At 35.3% G+C, this 12,912-nt stretch overlaps 1 protein-coding gene across 1 annotated transcript in view; it reads left to right on the forward strand.

The window, feature by feature from the left end:
• Positions 1-12,912, forward strand: part of LOC142346230 (nephrocystin-4-like) — a 36,408-nt gene that overhangs the window by 21,844 nt on the left and 1,652 nt on the right. The window contains exons 9-17 of the mRNA XM_075398745.1: positions 949-1,137; positions 1,590-1,757; positions 3,893-3,934; positions 4,129-4,285; positions 4,574-4,844; positions 5,420-5,459; positions 6,478-6,625; positions 7,406-7,755; positions 8,661-9,015. Of these exons, the coding sequence (XP_075254860.1) occupies positions 949-1,137; positions 1,590-1,757; positions 3,893-3,934; positions 4,129-4,285; positions 4,574-4,844; positions 5,420-5,459; positions 6,478-6,625; positions 7,406-7,755; positions 8,661-9,015 (1,720 nt within the window). The remainder of the gene's footprint in view (positions 1-948; positions 1,138-1,589; positions 1,758-3,892; positions 3,935-4,128; positions 4,286-4,573; positions 4,845-5,419; positions 5,460-6,477; positions 6,626-7,405; positions 7,756-8,660; positions 9,016-12,912) is intronic.

Genomic DNA, 12,912 nt, shown 5'->3' on the forward strand with positions numbered 1-12,912 from the left:
CATTTTCGTTTTTTTTAACTTTTTAGGAAACAGTTTTGTAGCAATATCCCCCAATAGCAAAACTAAACTTTTCTCATTTTTAGATCACAACAGCAGTTTTTTGTTGACTGTCGTCATTGATTGGTTTTTGGGCGCTCTATCGTTCCATCGGTGTTGTACTTTCAGCACCAATTATAGAAACCAGATTAGTAAATGGAATCAGTGTTGTCGTCTTAATTTATGAGTGTGAACCTTTCAGAACGAATTTGCCTTTCGATTCTAATTTTGCCTATTAATTATTACCATATACAGGAAATGAGAATGCTTCTCGTGTATATCATAAAAAAATCCGGTAGATATAAAGATTAAGGCAATAAAGAGATAATCAAATTTATTTTGTTAATTGAAATCCGATATCTCGAAATGTACCAATTCGTACGTAATGTATACCTCTAAATAGTTCAAATATACACCTAACTAGTTTTAAAAATTTTGCGTGAATGACAGATGGAAAACAAAGCAGTCGCACTAAAAGATCTTTCCACACACTTCTCTGCCAAGAAGTTACTTCTATAGTTCTAAAATCAAAACAAAGTAAAAAAATGAATTTTTGGTCAGTTTGGTTTTAATTTTAACACCGCTTCGGCTTGTTTGTTTTTGTCAGCTTTGACCAAAATAAACTGTTGGTTTTGAACGTAGGCGTTCTTCTGTGCGTTCTGTTCTAAAGGGTAAAATTTAACAATATTCTGGCATGTTAGTTTTTAAAAGCCCAGAAATGGCCGACACGTCCTATGTTGTCTATTTAAATCCCGAGGAAGCTTCGACTGTGGGCTTCGACTTGTGCATGTCTGTTGTGTCTTATCAGAAAGACATTTTTTCCACTTTTGAAGATGACCAATCGGGTATTAGCTGTAGTTTATTTTATAGTAATGGTGAACAGTGATTTACTACCACTTGTTTATTTTTCAGTACAAACGGTCATTTACACGTGAGGCTAATAAACATTGGTCATTCTGGGTCAACTTCTCCAGCTGTTAGCTCTTCCTTGTCATCCACTGGCTACCTTTCCTCATCTGGATCAGCTTCCACTCTGTTGAAACAACTGGGCGGCTCTGGTACCTCAACTGTGGCTAGAAACAATGACAACCCAATCACAAGGTAGCTAGCATCAAAGTTCGATTATACGCACTCTGGTGTATATTATCTTCTCTTGAAATGACAAAAAAATAATCAAATTTAATCACTTGGTTAATCACTATCATGGTTCTCATTGAATTTATTTGTTTATCAGTTGCGTTTTCACTGTCATTTTCCTTATATTTTTTCCGCAACTTGTACTTTTTAGTCTAATCCGTAAAAACTTGTTTTTTCAGCCGCCTCTCATGGGTGCGCCAAACAGAACCCATTATATTATCAATAACGTTTCCATTATGGAAAATATAACTATTTTTCTACCTACCAAATAACAATTTTTCAGTCATGAATGTTTTGGTTCCATGAAAAGAAGTGAGATGCAATCTGTTTTGTAACCATATGATGCAGGGATACCTTGGCATTAACGTCTCTATGATAACAACAGCGAATCATGTGAATTGTGAGCCATTTTCCAGGGGCATTGGCCAAAAAAAGCAACAAGCCAGTCGACTGCCAGAGGTAGATCGCACTCTTAACAACCTTCTGGCCAGTGAGAAACAACAACAGAGCAGCACACAGCCAATAGGAGCAGCTAATAAGACGGTCTCTAATAATATCACAGACACGTCTAACACTGGGGAGAGGTTAGTGGGATAAGGGGAAGTACCCCTACCTCAAAATAGCAACTACGTAAATATAATTTAAAAACTCGTGAGAACATACAACGAAATATACAACTCAGAAGTTGTGTTTAAATGGACCAAAAAAGTCCAAATTATAATTGCCAAACGAATTTAATAACAGTGGATTTTGAACCAGATTTTCTTTGAAAATGTTTCTATGAAACAATCAGTGACGTATTACATGTTAAAGCGAATAAGTTTTAATTCTGTAAAATTGAAATAATCTGCTTGGAGTATAGAGCTAGCTTTTCTCAATTTCTAGAACTTAAATTATGAAGTTTTGTTTTTATAGTAATTTGGCCCGGGTCGAGGTTTCACCGCCATTCAACGCAAAATTATGTAAGATAAGCGCTGAATGCGGAAATTTTGTAAGATAAGCGGTAAATGCGGTGAAGTTACACAAATCAGGCGGTGAATGCGGTGAAAAAAACCTTTACCGCCTGGTAGCAGTGAAATTATATAATTTCACCGCTTTGAAAAAAATTGTCCAAATTATGTAAGATAAGCAGTGAATGCGATGAAATTACTAAAATCACCGCTTAACTTTGTGGTGAATTACATAAATTCACCGCTTAGAAAAAGTGTTAAAATTGTTTGGGAACAGCAGCGAATGCGGTGAAATTACACAAACTCACCGCTTAACTTAGTGGTGAAATAACATAAAATAACGGCTTAGAAAATGCTTCGAATTGTCTTTTGTTCAACGAAGTTAAGATACATTTATTAAAAGACGCGCGGAAAATTTAACCACGAATAATCACACATTTTTTTGAAACTTTTTTTAAAGCGGTGAATTGATGTAATTTTGCGGAATTCCGTTAGTAATTTCCCTTCAAAGTAGCCTAGCTATTGAATGTGACCCGTTTTCGCATTGTTCATGCAAGTCCCGTGTATTAACTTATAAAAACGGAATAAATTATACACTCGGTCCAACTCAGGTCATTCTTTGTGGTGTAATGATAGTCAGATATATGTGCTCAAAGCTGCTGTTACCCTACGGTCTCAGGAAAATAAAATTTTCCTGAGACTTCTCATAAAATATCATGGAAAAGCCATGAAACGTCTCAGATACCTAAAATATAACAAAAGATAACTGCAAAGTAGCTTTTGATCGCGGCTGAGTTGTAAAAGAAAATCAACGCTTTGCTCTAAGCTGTCGAATGTCATTCATTCATATGGCTTTACTGTAATCGACTACAAAAATAATGGAATTTTCTGAGTTATTTTATTTAATTCTTTCTGGTTCTAGTTTTCGTTAGGATTTGGCTTCCAGACCCAGCCTTGTTTGATTACCTCCATATTTCTTCATATCAAAAATCAGAGTAAAAATTTCATTGTTTTTTCATATGACAAGTCCACTGGCACTGAAAACGTTGCTGGAGCATTTTTCATGACCAGTTTTGACATTGGGGTTATAAGTGTGTGTTTGTATGGAAATTGGTGCATATACCTCATTTCCACCTGTCACCATTTTCCAAGGTTGCGGTATCTATTATCTAAGATTATGTCATTTAGTTGACATAAAAGAAAGCCTAATTGTCGATTAATTTCAAAAATGCCGCTCTCGGTACTAAATCTGGATTAAAAGGACAATTAGCGGTTTTGAAATTAGCCATATAACAGCTCACCAGAACAATTAAATCTTGGTTTTTGGTTAAATTGATTTTGAACAATTAAATTGAGTTTGGTCTTAAGTAATTACTAAAAAAAATTCAGGTAATTAAGTTTTAATCTAATTATATGTTCAGAACCGTAGAATTTGGTTATGTTCTTTGTGAATACTCGGAACCAAAAATAAGCCTTTTAAAACGATATAGGTAACTGATTTCCACGACTTGTGTTACTAACTCTCAAGGTGAACAATGGTTACGCATAATAAAAATTGGTTACGAAATATTGTGACTCGTTTCCACAAAACGCCAACTTTGCCCTTTCAGAAATTGGTCAGGTAATGACGTCAATTTGTACGCAGAAGATAGGAGATAAAATGATCGCATAGGAACAGTTCCTCATAATCGTATTTTGTGTTTTTTAATATGATAGATTTTAATGCGCTCTCTTATTACAGTTCGTAACTTTCTCTTTTTTCACTTTAGGCCCCCTGGAGAAAAGATCAAATTTGCAGATCCACAGTTCTGGTTAGTAATGGGAACTGAAAATCTAAAGTTTTGAGCAGTTTTTGTTAGACTTTCTAAAGGTTATTTGCAATTTTCACATGGCTTTCATTTGAATTAAATGGTGATTTAAATAGACTTTTTTACTGCTATTTTTTGTTCGCTATTCCATGCTAGTTATGATTTTTTTGAAAGTTAGGGCCGGACTGACTTTTTAGTGGAGGTGGTGTTGAGCGAGAGAGGAAGTTGGTGAGAATGCGTCAGATGAGGAAGTCTCTTTTGGCCAATGGGGCGATGGATGTTGGCGGTGACGTCACATCACACTTGTCATCCACTGCTCCTCATCAATCCTCTCATCAGATTGACAAAAGCAAGGTAACACAAAGTTCTCTTTTTTCTGTTCTGTTAACTCCAATTTAAGCTTTCCGGACGTTGGTCGTTAAAATGGAAAATGGAAAAGCAAACAAATGATAAATTTACAGCATTACAAAGCCAAGTCTAAATATTTCCAGAGAAACCTCCCCAAGACGATTATACATTGAAATATTACACAGAAAAATTGCCAAATTGATCACGGGCAACTAGTTTCAATTTTCATTTGGAAATTGTATTGAAAAATCAAATTTAATGATTAGTAAATTGAAGCCATTTATATTGGGATAGATATCGAAATTGGAAACAATGCGAGTGGAGAGAGAAGACAGAGATCAGAAGATGAGAGAGTTGAGACTTATAGAGGAATACAGAACAGCCACTAAACACAACACAATACACTCTATGCTTCTAAGTGACATCACAACAGAACACACTCTACTGGCCACTTTCGGAGTGGCAGAACTGGTCGAGTTGCAGTTGAGGAACCCCATGAACCAGGATGCATTCTTCCTCGTTGAGATTAGTCAAGGAAATGGTGGTTTTTCATCAGGAAAGAACTGTTTCATGTTTTTGAGATACTAACACAAATCAACAGGACTCAGATTTGCTTGAAAAGGTTTTGAACAACTTGCTGCTATAAAAAAGCGGATAGCCACCGTCACTTCCAAACAAAAAGGACCCAGGTTGAGGTGCAGACCCAAATTGAACTGGTCTCCAGAACCTGTAATTTCTCTCTGGAAGCACGGGTGTGCGCTCGAGTAAGTCTAATCAGAGGAGAATTGGAGTCTGAACCTCAACCTGGGAAGTGGACATCTAAAGAGTTTTTAAATCTGAATAAAGATAAAACTGACTTGCACAAATTGGAGGAATAAGCAAATGAGTCAATCTCTAACACATCCAAAATTAGGCAACCTATCGACAAGTGAAAAAGAAAAACAGCAAGTAATGAGTGAGCCCTGGAAATATTCGGAGCTCTTGATGGCTCCAAACAGAAAAAGAATGTTATAAAAACAAGACTCAAACAAAAACATAGAAAACAAAAAACTATTCCCAAATTTTGAACAGTAATATCATATAAAAAACCAAAAAAAAAATAATTCCCTAACACAATCAACAGCTGTTTGTCCAATTTAGGGCTATATGAAATTGAGACAGAAAATGCTGAGTTGCCGAGGTTTGTTTACAGCCAAAAAAAATTCAGACACATAACCAGAAAATAGCTAAACGACGTAATTGTCAAACTACCACAGAACAAAGCATCGACTCCTGCGTTCTATCCGGAATGGCCTTTCAAATCTAAAAGACTTGTTGGCACACATTTACAGTTTACAAATTGCAACTATGGAATGTATATTAAATAGTGTTTTTACAGACATCCTAAAGATCATGTGTAACTCCAATTCATAAAGAGGTGATCTGCAGTTTCAGTGACACCAATTCTTTCTAAAACTTTGAACAGTTTCCACTCCAGCAAATGTTACAACATTTAGAAATCATAAAATACTAACAGAATTAAATTCAAAAGACAGAAAATTAAATAGTCGCTTGACACTGTCAATTCAGTGGCATAAGAAAAAAATGATACAAAAGTGTGATTTGTAATTTAAAAAATTTCCAAAGCTTTAAACTCAGTTTCTCACAAAATAAAACTTCAATAAACTTCATGCAACGTATGTATTGATCTTGAACCAAAAAATATGCTACAAATATCTGTATCCAATGGAGAATGGGATTAGATATCCTGCTTTGGTGATAATGACAACGAAGTTTCATTGGGAAGAGAACTTGGGCCCTCATTTTTTAAAAATTGAAATTGATCAAAACGATTTGCTGGAAAAAATTAATTCCAAAAATTTTATCAGTTTTCACATGACGCTTGTATTATAGAAAGCTCCAAAAGTGACCAACACTCTCAAAAAATTCAAAGTCAACAGTGTTTTTTTTATTTGAAAAAAGGTAGGTACATGAAACTGAAAATGTTAATGTTGAACACAGATAAAATGTGATCTGTTTTTTTACCACAAAAAGAGCAATTGCATTTTTAAATCTTTCATCCTGATGGAATAATAAAGAAAACAATTGTCATCTGATGTTATCTCTGTTATGTGAATAACAACAATTTTTATCAAAATATTTCTCAAGCCACATGAACTGGTCTATGTTCCATTCAAATATACAAGTGCTCATTCTAGATTGGGGGAATCCAGTATCAGTGGGGTTTCTGGGCCAGATAGTCCTGCTTGGGATACTACGGGTGGAGATAAAATGAGGTCCCATACTATTCCATTTAACTATTGTCAGCGTATCCTAATTGTGAAATTTCATCAAATTTCTCGGAAAGTATGAGAGTCCCGACCGCTTAAATTCTATGCAAAAACGTAGTTCCAATCCAATTCAAGTGACCAATCAGAAATCAAATGTTTTTTCCAGAAAATCGAACAACTTACCAAACGAAAATCGGGAAAGAAAAAATAAAAGTTAAATCCTTCAAAACAATAGAAAAGTCTAATTTTTAGAGATTATTTCTACAACTAGTTTAAGGACCAAGCTATTCATATTTTTATAAAGTGGTTCTTGAAGTTTAGTTGTGTTACTAAAATTTTTTGTTATAGTTATGGATTCGAATTTAATTCTTTTAAGTCAAAGTGAAAGTGATTTCTAATTGTCAGTCAACTTTTGCACAAAAAATATAAACGCACTTACAGCTGGGCAACTTCAGAACGATTCTGGCATTAAAAAACATTTTATTCTGTTCCTGTTAAATTTTTTCCATGATTGTGCTAGGTTTTATATGATAATACAATATTTTGCATAATAACGATCTACTGAAAATTAGCGTACAGATATTCATGTAAATACATTTCCGTTTTATGATGGCCTGGTTTGATATGCACATGTATGAGCTCGTTTTCGTGATGTTTTTCAGAACTGGATTTAGTCTTGAAAGTTTTGGCTATGACGCGCACAAAATTGTTGATTGCAAAAAGTGACATGACATTAGCTCTGAATCCGTACTGATAATAGATTGGTAATTTATCTTGCCTATTACTCAATTTCACTAGGCGATAGGCCCGGAAAACTTATTAACTTATTGAGAAGCGTGTGTCAGACTTCAAATAGAATTTTAATTACAAGTTATTTGGAACTGTTAATCCATCTTTATTATATTGTGCAGTAGAAGACTCCGTGTCCCCGGGTGGCCTTCAAGTGATCACGGATGAAAGAGAACTGAGGACTTTGAAAGCTCTCAAAAACTCAAACACTCCAACTTCAACTGACATATTCATCCAAGATGAGCAACCAACCAACAAACACAACAATTCTATCAAGATATTTCTCAAGCCACACGAACTGGTCTATGTTCCCTTCAAATATACAAGTGTTCATTCTGGATTGGGGGAATCCAGTAGCAGTGGGGTCTCTGGGCCAGATAGTCCTGCTTGGGATACTACGGGTGGAGATAAAACGAGGTCTAGTATTATTTCATTTAACTATTGACAGCGCTTCCTTATTGTAAAATTTTGTGAAACGCTATAGCTACATGAAATACGGAAATTAATAGCGCCTTCTGGGCTTTTGCTAATAATTCTCTTATTGATAATTGCAGCGCTGCTAATCCAAGACCCCGGAAAAAAATTAATAATCTGTACAGCATGACTTAAATGGGAATTTAGTTTTTGTTAATGATGACTTAAATTAATGAAATCATCAACCGATATTGTTATTAATATCAGTTCAGTTCGAATCAGCAATGGAATCACTCACGCCACCTTCTATGAAAATACTTCTCTTTTGAAGTATTTCTCCTGTTCTCGATCCCAATTTTTTCCTGCCATTGATTTACGGCCCTTACTCCCCACTCAATGGCTGAGACATCAAAAACTCCGAGACATAGAAACTTTTGCTTTTTTGAGCTATTCTGCTTTATTTGTGACTTTGCACGTTTGGTGACTGGGTTAGCTTGCATTGTTTCTACTGATGTAAGAGAGACAGAGAGCACATCAAATTGGCACTTGCTATCAACCCATTGGGAAAACAGAATATTGTCTAGTGCTTGTACTAATTGATAGCATGAGTAACATTGAACCGAAAATTCTCAGTGAAATGGTACAAAATATCAAAGCATACCGGGTCAACTGCAGTCAACTAACTACTGAATCACTGCTAAAGTGCATCAATTAGGGAGCGGGAGTCTTTCTCATTATAATCCCCCCCCCTAAAACTATATATATATATATATATATATATATATATATATATATATATATATGTCCCATTATTGTATAATCAAGGTAATGGGAAAGCGTCTGCAGCTGTTTTCAAATGAGCTCTGTTCAATAAATATGAAGTTATTTAAAACAAATAGTGCTTTTAGCAGTAGCAACATCTATGGCATGTCATCCAACAGGCAACATGATTTGGGTTCAAATTCATCTTCTCCTAATAGCAACTGTGAAGTGTGTGTGCGAGAGTATGACAGTAGTAGACCCATCAGTGTACTCAGAGTCAATATAGTCCACCAGCCCACACTTGTGGATCACACTCTCCGCTTCTCACACCCGGAGAGGACTGTCCTCAAGAGATCCATCCGGATGCCACCCCTGTCTATGGTTAACAATGGCAACATGTCTGGAAGCAAGAAGGGTGGTGAGAGAGGGGGTGGTCGGGTTCAAGTTATGTGTAGTGATCCAAACACGTTGTGCACGCCGCCGCCATTATCTGTTCAAAGGGTAAGGAAAATCAATGTTAATTAGTGTTGTTAGAGTCTACACTCCTTCTAGAAAGTAAGTTGTGATCATAAGATGGAACTTGAAATGACAGCTCATTATAACAGAGCATAGAAAGACTCTCACAGTGTGAACCAGTTGTCTCAGTGGAGAGCATGACGATTCCAATCAAATAAGAGTTTGCGAGGTGGCAACCCACAAAGTTCCCAAATTTTACTCTCAATATAATGGTGATAACATGGAATCAACATAATGAGCTATAGTTGCTCTAAAAATTGTCAAAACAAAGTTATGAATCTATTTCTATTTCTAATTCCTATCGTGAATTAATCGTTATTGTTGAAAAAAACTGAGGTTCTTTTCAACAATTGCCCCCTTTTGTTGAGAACCCCCCTTCTCCGCTATACTTTACCGCAATATTACGTGGCCTACGGTTTAGATAGCCAAATATGAGTTTGAGTGCAATTGCGGACCGCTTTTCACGGCCATGTCTCTCATCCCGGGTCGAGGTTTTTGTGTAAATTTTTGTAAGAAATGCGGTGAAAGTGGTGAAAGCGGTGAATGCGGTGAAAAAAATAGTTCACCACATTTCACCGCATTTCTTGCAAAAAATCACCGCGAAATTCACCACATTTCTTACAAAATTTCACCGCATATGATTTCCAATGTTTACTCAATCTGATTTAAATTCACTAGAAATTTCAAAGATGCAAGTGACAGTTGGCGCAGAGGACTTAGCATTTGAAGGCAAGCAGGAGGTGAGAGGCAAAAAGATGTAAGAAATACTCGGTGAATTTTTTTTCACCGCATTTCACAGCATTTCTTCTGAAAATTCACCGCCAAACCTGGACCCGGGATGCGCACTGAGATGTAAATTGGAAATCGCCGGTCGCTTATCGCGGCGAAATCGCCTACCGACCCCCCAATCGGAAATTCTTTTCGCTTTGTATTCCAATTCGACTAAATAACATAGCATGACGTATTTTATTTTCTTCAGTCAAGAATTGGGGGTTGGGGTCAATTGTTGAAAAATCCTCTAGTTCTGCAATCGCTACTTATTAGTGTTTCTCATAGTCTCACGTGCAAAACCATAATTGTTGGAAACCTAAATTCTAAAAACGTAAAACTTTTGGATTCATTCATTATAAAATTTTCCAAGGTAGGAGTTGTCATAAATTAAACCCGCAAGAGAACACATATATCTCAATAAAACGCTCAGTATTGCACAGCAGCTAATTTTCGCGCATTTGTTCTGATTCTTGACTGAGCACTTAACCCTATAGGGTAATAACTTAAATGATGATCACTTGAAATTTTTAATGATATTGTCGGTAGGCTTAATGTTTACATTTTACAAAAAGAGCAGTTCACTAGTATGGAGGAATATGGGTTTTAAATGTCCTGTAATGAAAAAGGATGACTTGATACCGAAGCAGTTGTTGAATTAGATTGGCTGCAAGCTGAACATCTTCATGATAAAATCGGACTTAGGAACTAATGGTTATGAGATTGCTTAAATTAGAATGTTAAAAGGCTGACGTAACATGGATTTTTTTTTGGGGGGGGGGGAGGGGACTATCTGCTCGACTGCTTTTTTTGTTCAGTCAATTTTGATCGATTGATATATTCATCGTAGAAAAATCATTTTCAACTTCGTTTATTTTTTTAACGAGCTATTTGTGAACAATTGAAAAATTGAAAATGGACGTGACTTTGTCTACTTTTAGCGTCACTTTTTGTATCACTTTTAGCGTCACTTTTTCGCAAATTTTTGCGAAAACTTTTTGTATCAAATTGTTGTTTCAAAATATGTGCTACTCTAACATCTGAAAGAGTTACAATTTTATTAGACGTGCAGCGGTAGAAAAATCAAAAATATTCGAACTGTATTGGCACGCCGATTTTCCTATTAATCTTTTTATATTTTTTCATTCTTGGTACAGACAAGTCCAACTTCAGATTAATGTTTCATTCATGCCAGATCCCATTTATTTTCATATGAAGCCCAATCATTAGATTTTATGTTTTAATAAAGCTGACAGTTTTATGGCTTCGACTATGAGTCTTTTTAAATTTTTATTCATTTCTTGAGTTTTGCCTGCATTCGTTGCTCTTTTGTGGTCCTTAAACTTAAATTTCGTTAACCAAATGTTCAAATGATTCCTTTAAGAGGAATAGGTGAACCTATCTAAGTTTTCAGTTGATAATTAAGGGCTGATTTTACTGTAAAAATATATTTCTGAAAAAAAAGATTTTACGAACTTTGCCTTCTTAATCTTATTTATTTCAATTTGTAGACGGGTCACACTAATATCAGGTTCCATCTTGCTTTTACTGGAGCACTCCGTTCAATGATTGTTTTAAATGCTCATACTTTATTCTCTCCATTCATCTCGAATTTTTGGTTTTCGCTTGTTTTATTTTACTTTTGAGTCCGTGAGATCCATTCTTGTTTAAAGGCAAACCTCATTGCATTATATTGAGCTAAAGGTAAACCTTGATTGCTTTTATTTGATAACTGGTGGTTTTAGGTACTAAAATTTCAGTAATACCAAAATTCATTAAAAAAATTTGTGATTTTTGGATATTTGGACATAATTATGTTTTTTTTACATCTTATAACATTATCGCGACAATGAAAGGTCCCTTGGCTGCCAAGGGAGCTCAATTGATCTCATAAAAAGTTTTTTCAGGATAGATCATACTTTTAGTGGTTTAGATATTTTTTGGAAGATTTCTTCCGATCAGTGACAGTTCCCATTAGCTTGGTCTTAATGTTCAGTTAAACCATTTTGAAGCCTTCGGTTGCTAATGATTTAATTGGCTTTGTTTTTTTTGTTTTCTGAAAAAAGCAAAGTATTTTTGAACCTGGCTCTTTTTGTTCTTGTTTTTGTCAGCTTGTATTGCAGTTTCACCAATGACGGGTCCGTACAACAAATGACAGGTTTGTTGTAGAGTAAACACTTAACCTCTGTTTCTTGATTTTTTAATTTAACTGATTTTTTTGACATGGGGACAATGTGCCGTCGTAAAAGTTTTGGGAATTTTTGATACTGGTCAATACTTGTGTTTCTTTTTGTTCACATAGTCCCCTAAACAACAGCTCCCATTGATGTTCAAATTGGATACGATTAGTAAAGATGCACAATCTTTGATCAGTAGTAGCCAATGATTTTAGTGGCTTAAATACTTTGTGGTTTCCAAAATTGTTTGCAAATTTCTAAGTTCTGCTTGTATTTGTTCTTATTTTGCGGTCTTATGACTGAGTATCACGAATGACAACTCCCGATAGCTTCCTAAAGAGTTAAATTTGAATTTTTCTAGTCATTTTAGTTAACAATATATGGTTGTTCTGACTTTTTTATTTCAAAAAAATTCATTGAATTTTTGAACTTTGCAACCTTCCCTACTTCTTTTTGTCGACCTATTACCTGGTTTTATTAAAAAACAGTGTACATATGCGTTCTGTAGAAGGACTAGGAAATTTACGTACTTTAGGTTTCAAAAACAGATATTGACTTTTTGCTGTAACAAATTTTTCGTTTCGTTTATTTTACTGTTTGTCTTGTCTGGTAGTCATGTCAATGGCAGGTATCTTTGACGCTCTAACACATCATGCCTTTATATAATTCACTCAGTGGTTTGATTTCGTTTTTTTTTTTACTCAAGCTCCAGTTATTTTCGAAGAGTAGGTGAGCTTTCGAAAGTTTTGTCTCTTCGTTTGGTAAACAAAACTGTGGATGAGCTGGGGTGAACCATTACAAGCAAATGCTCATTGCCCAGCTTTCTTGTTCAGTTTCGCGTCCAACTTTGTTAATATTTGCTATATTTTTGTAGAGTATTTTACATGTTATACTTGTACATGTTACACTACTTAGTTTGTGATGACATGATGTTGCA

This window comes from Convolutriloba macropyga, chromosome 9 (assembly GCF_964194025.1).
Source record: "Convolutriloba macropyga chromosome 9, txConMacr16.3, whole genome shotgun sequence".
In the NCBI taxonomy this organism is placed as follows: domain Eukaryota; kingdom Metazoa; phylum Xenacoelomorpha; order Acoela; family Convolutidae; genus Convolutriloba; species Convolutriloba macropyga.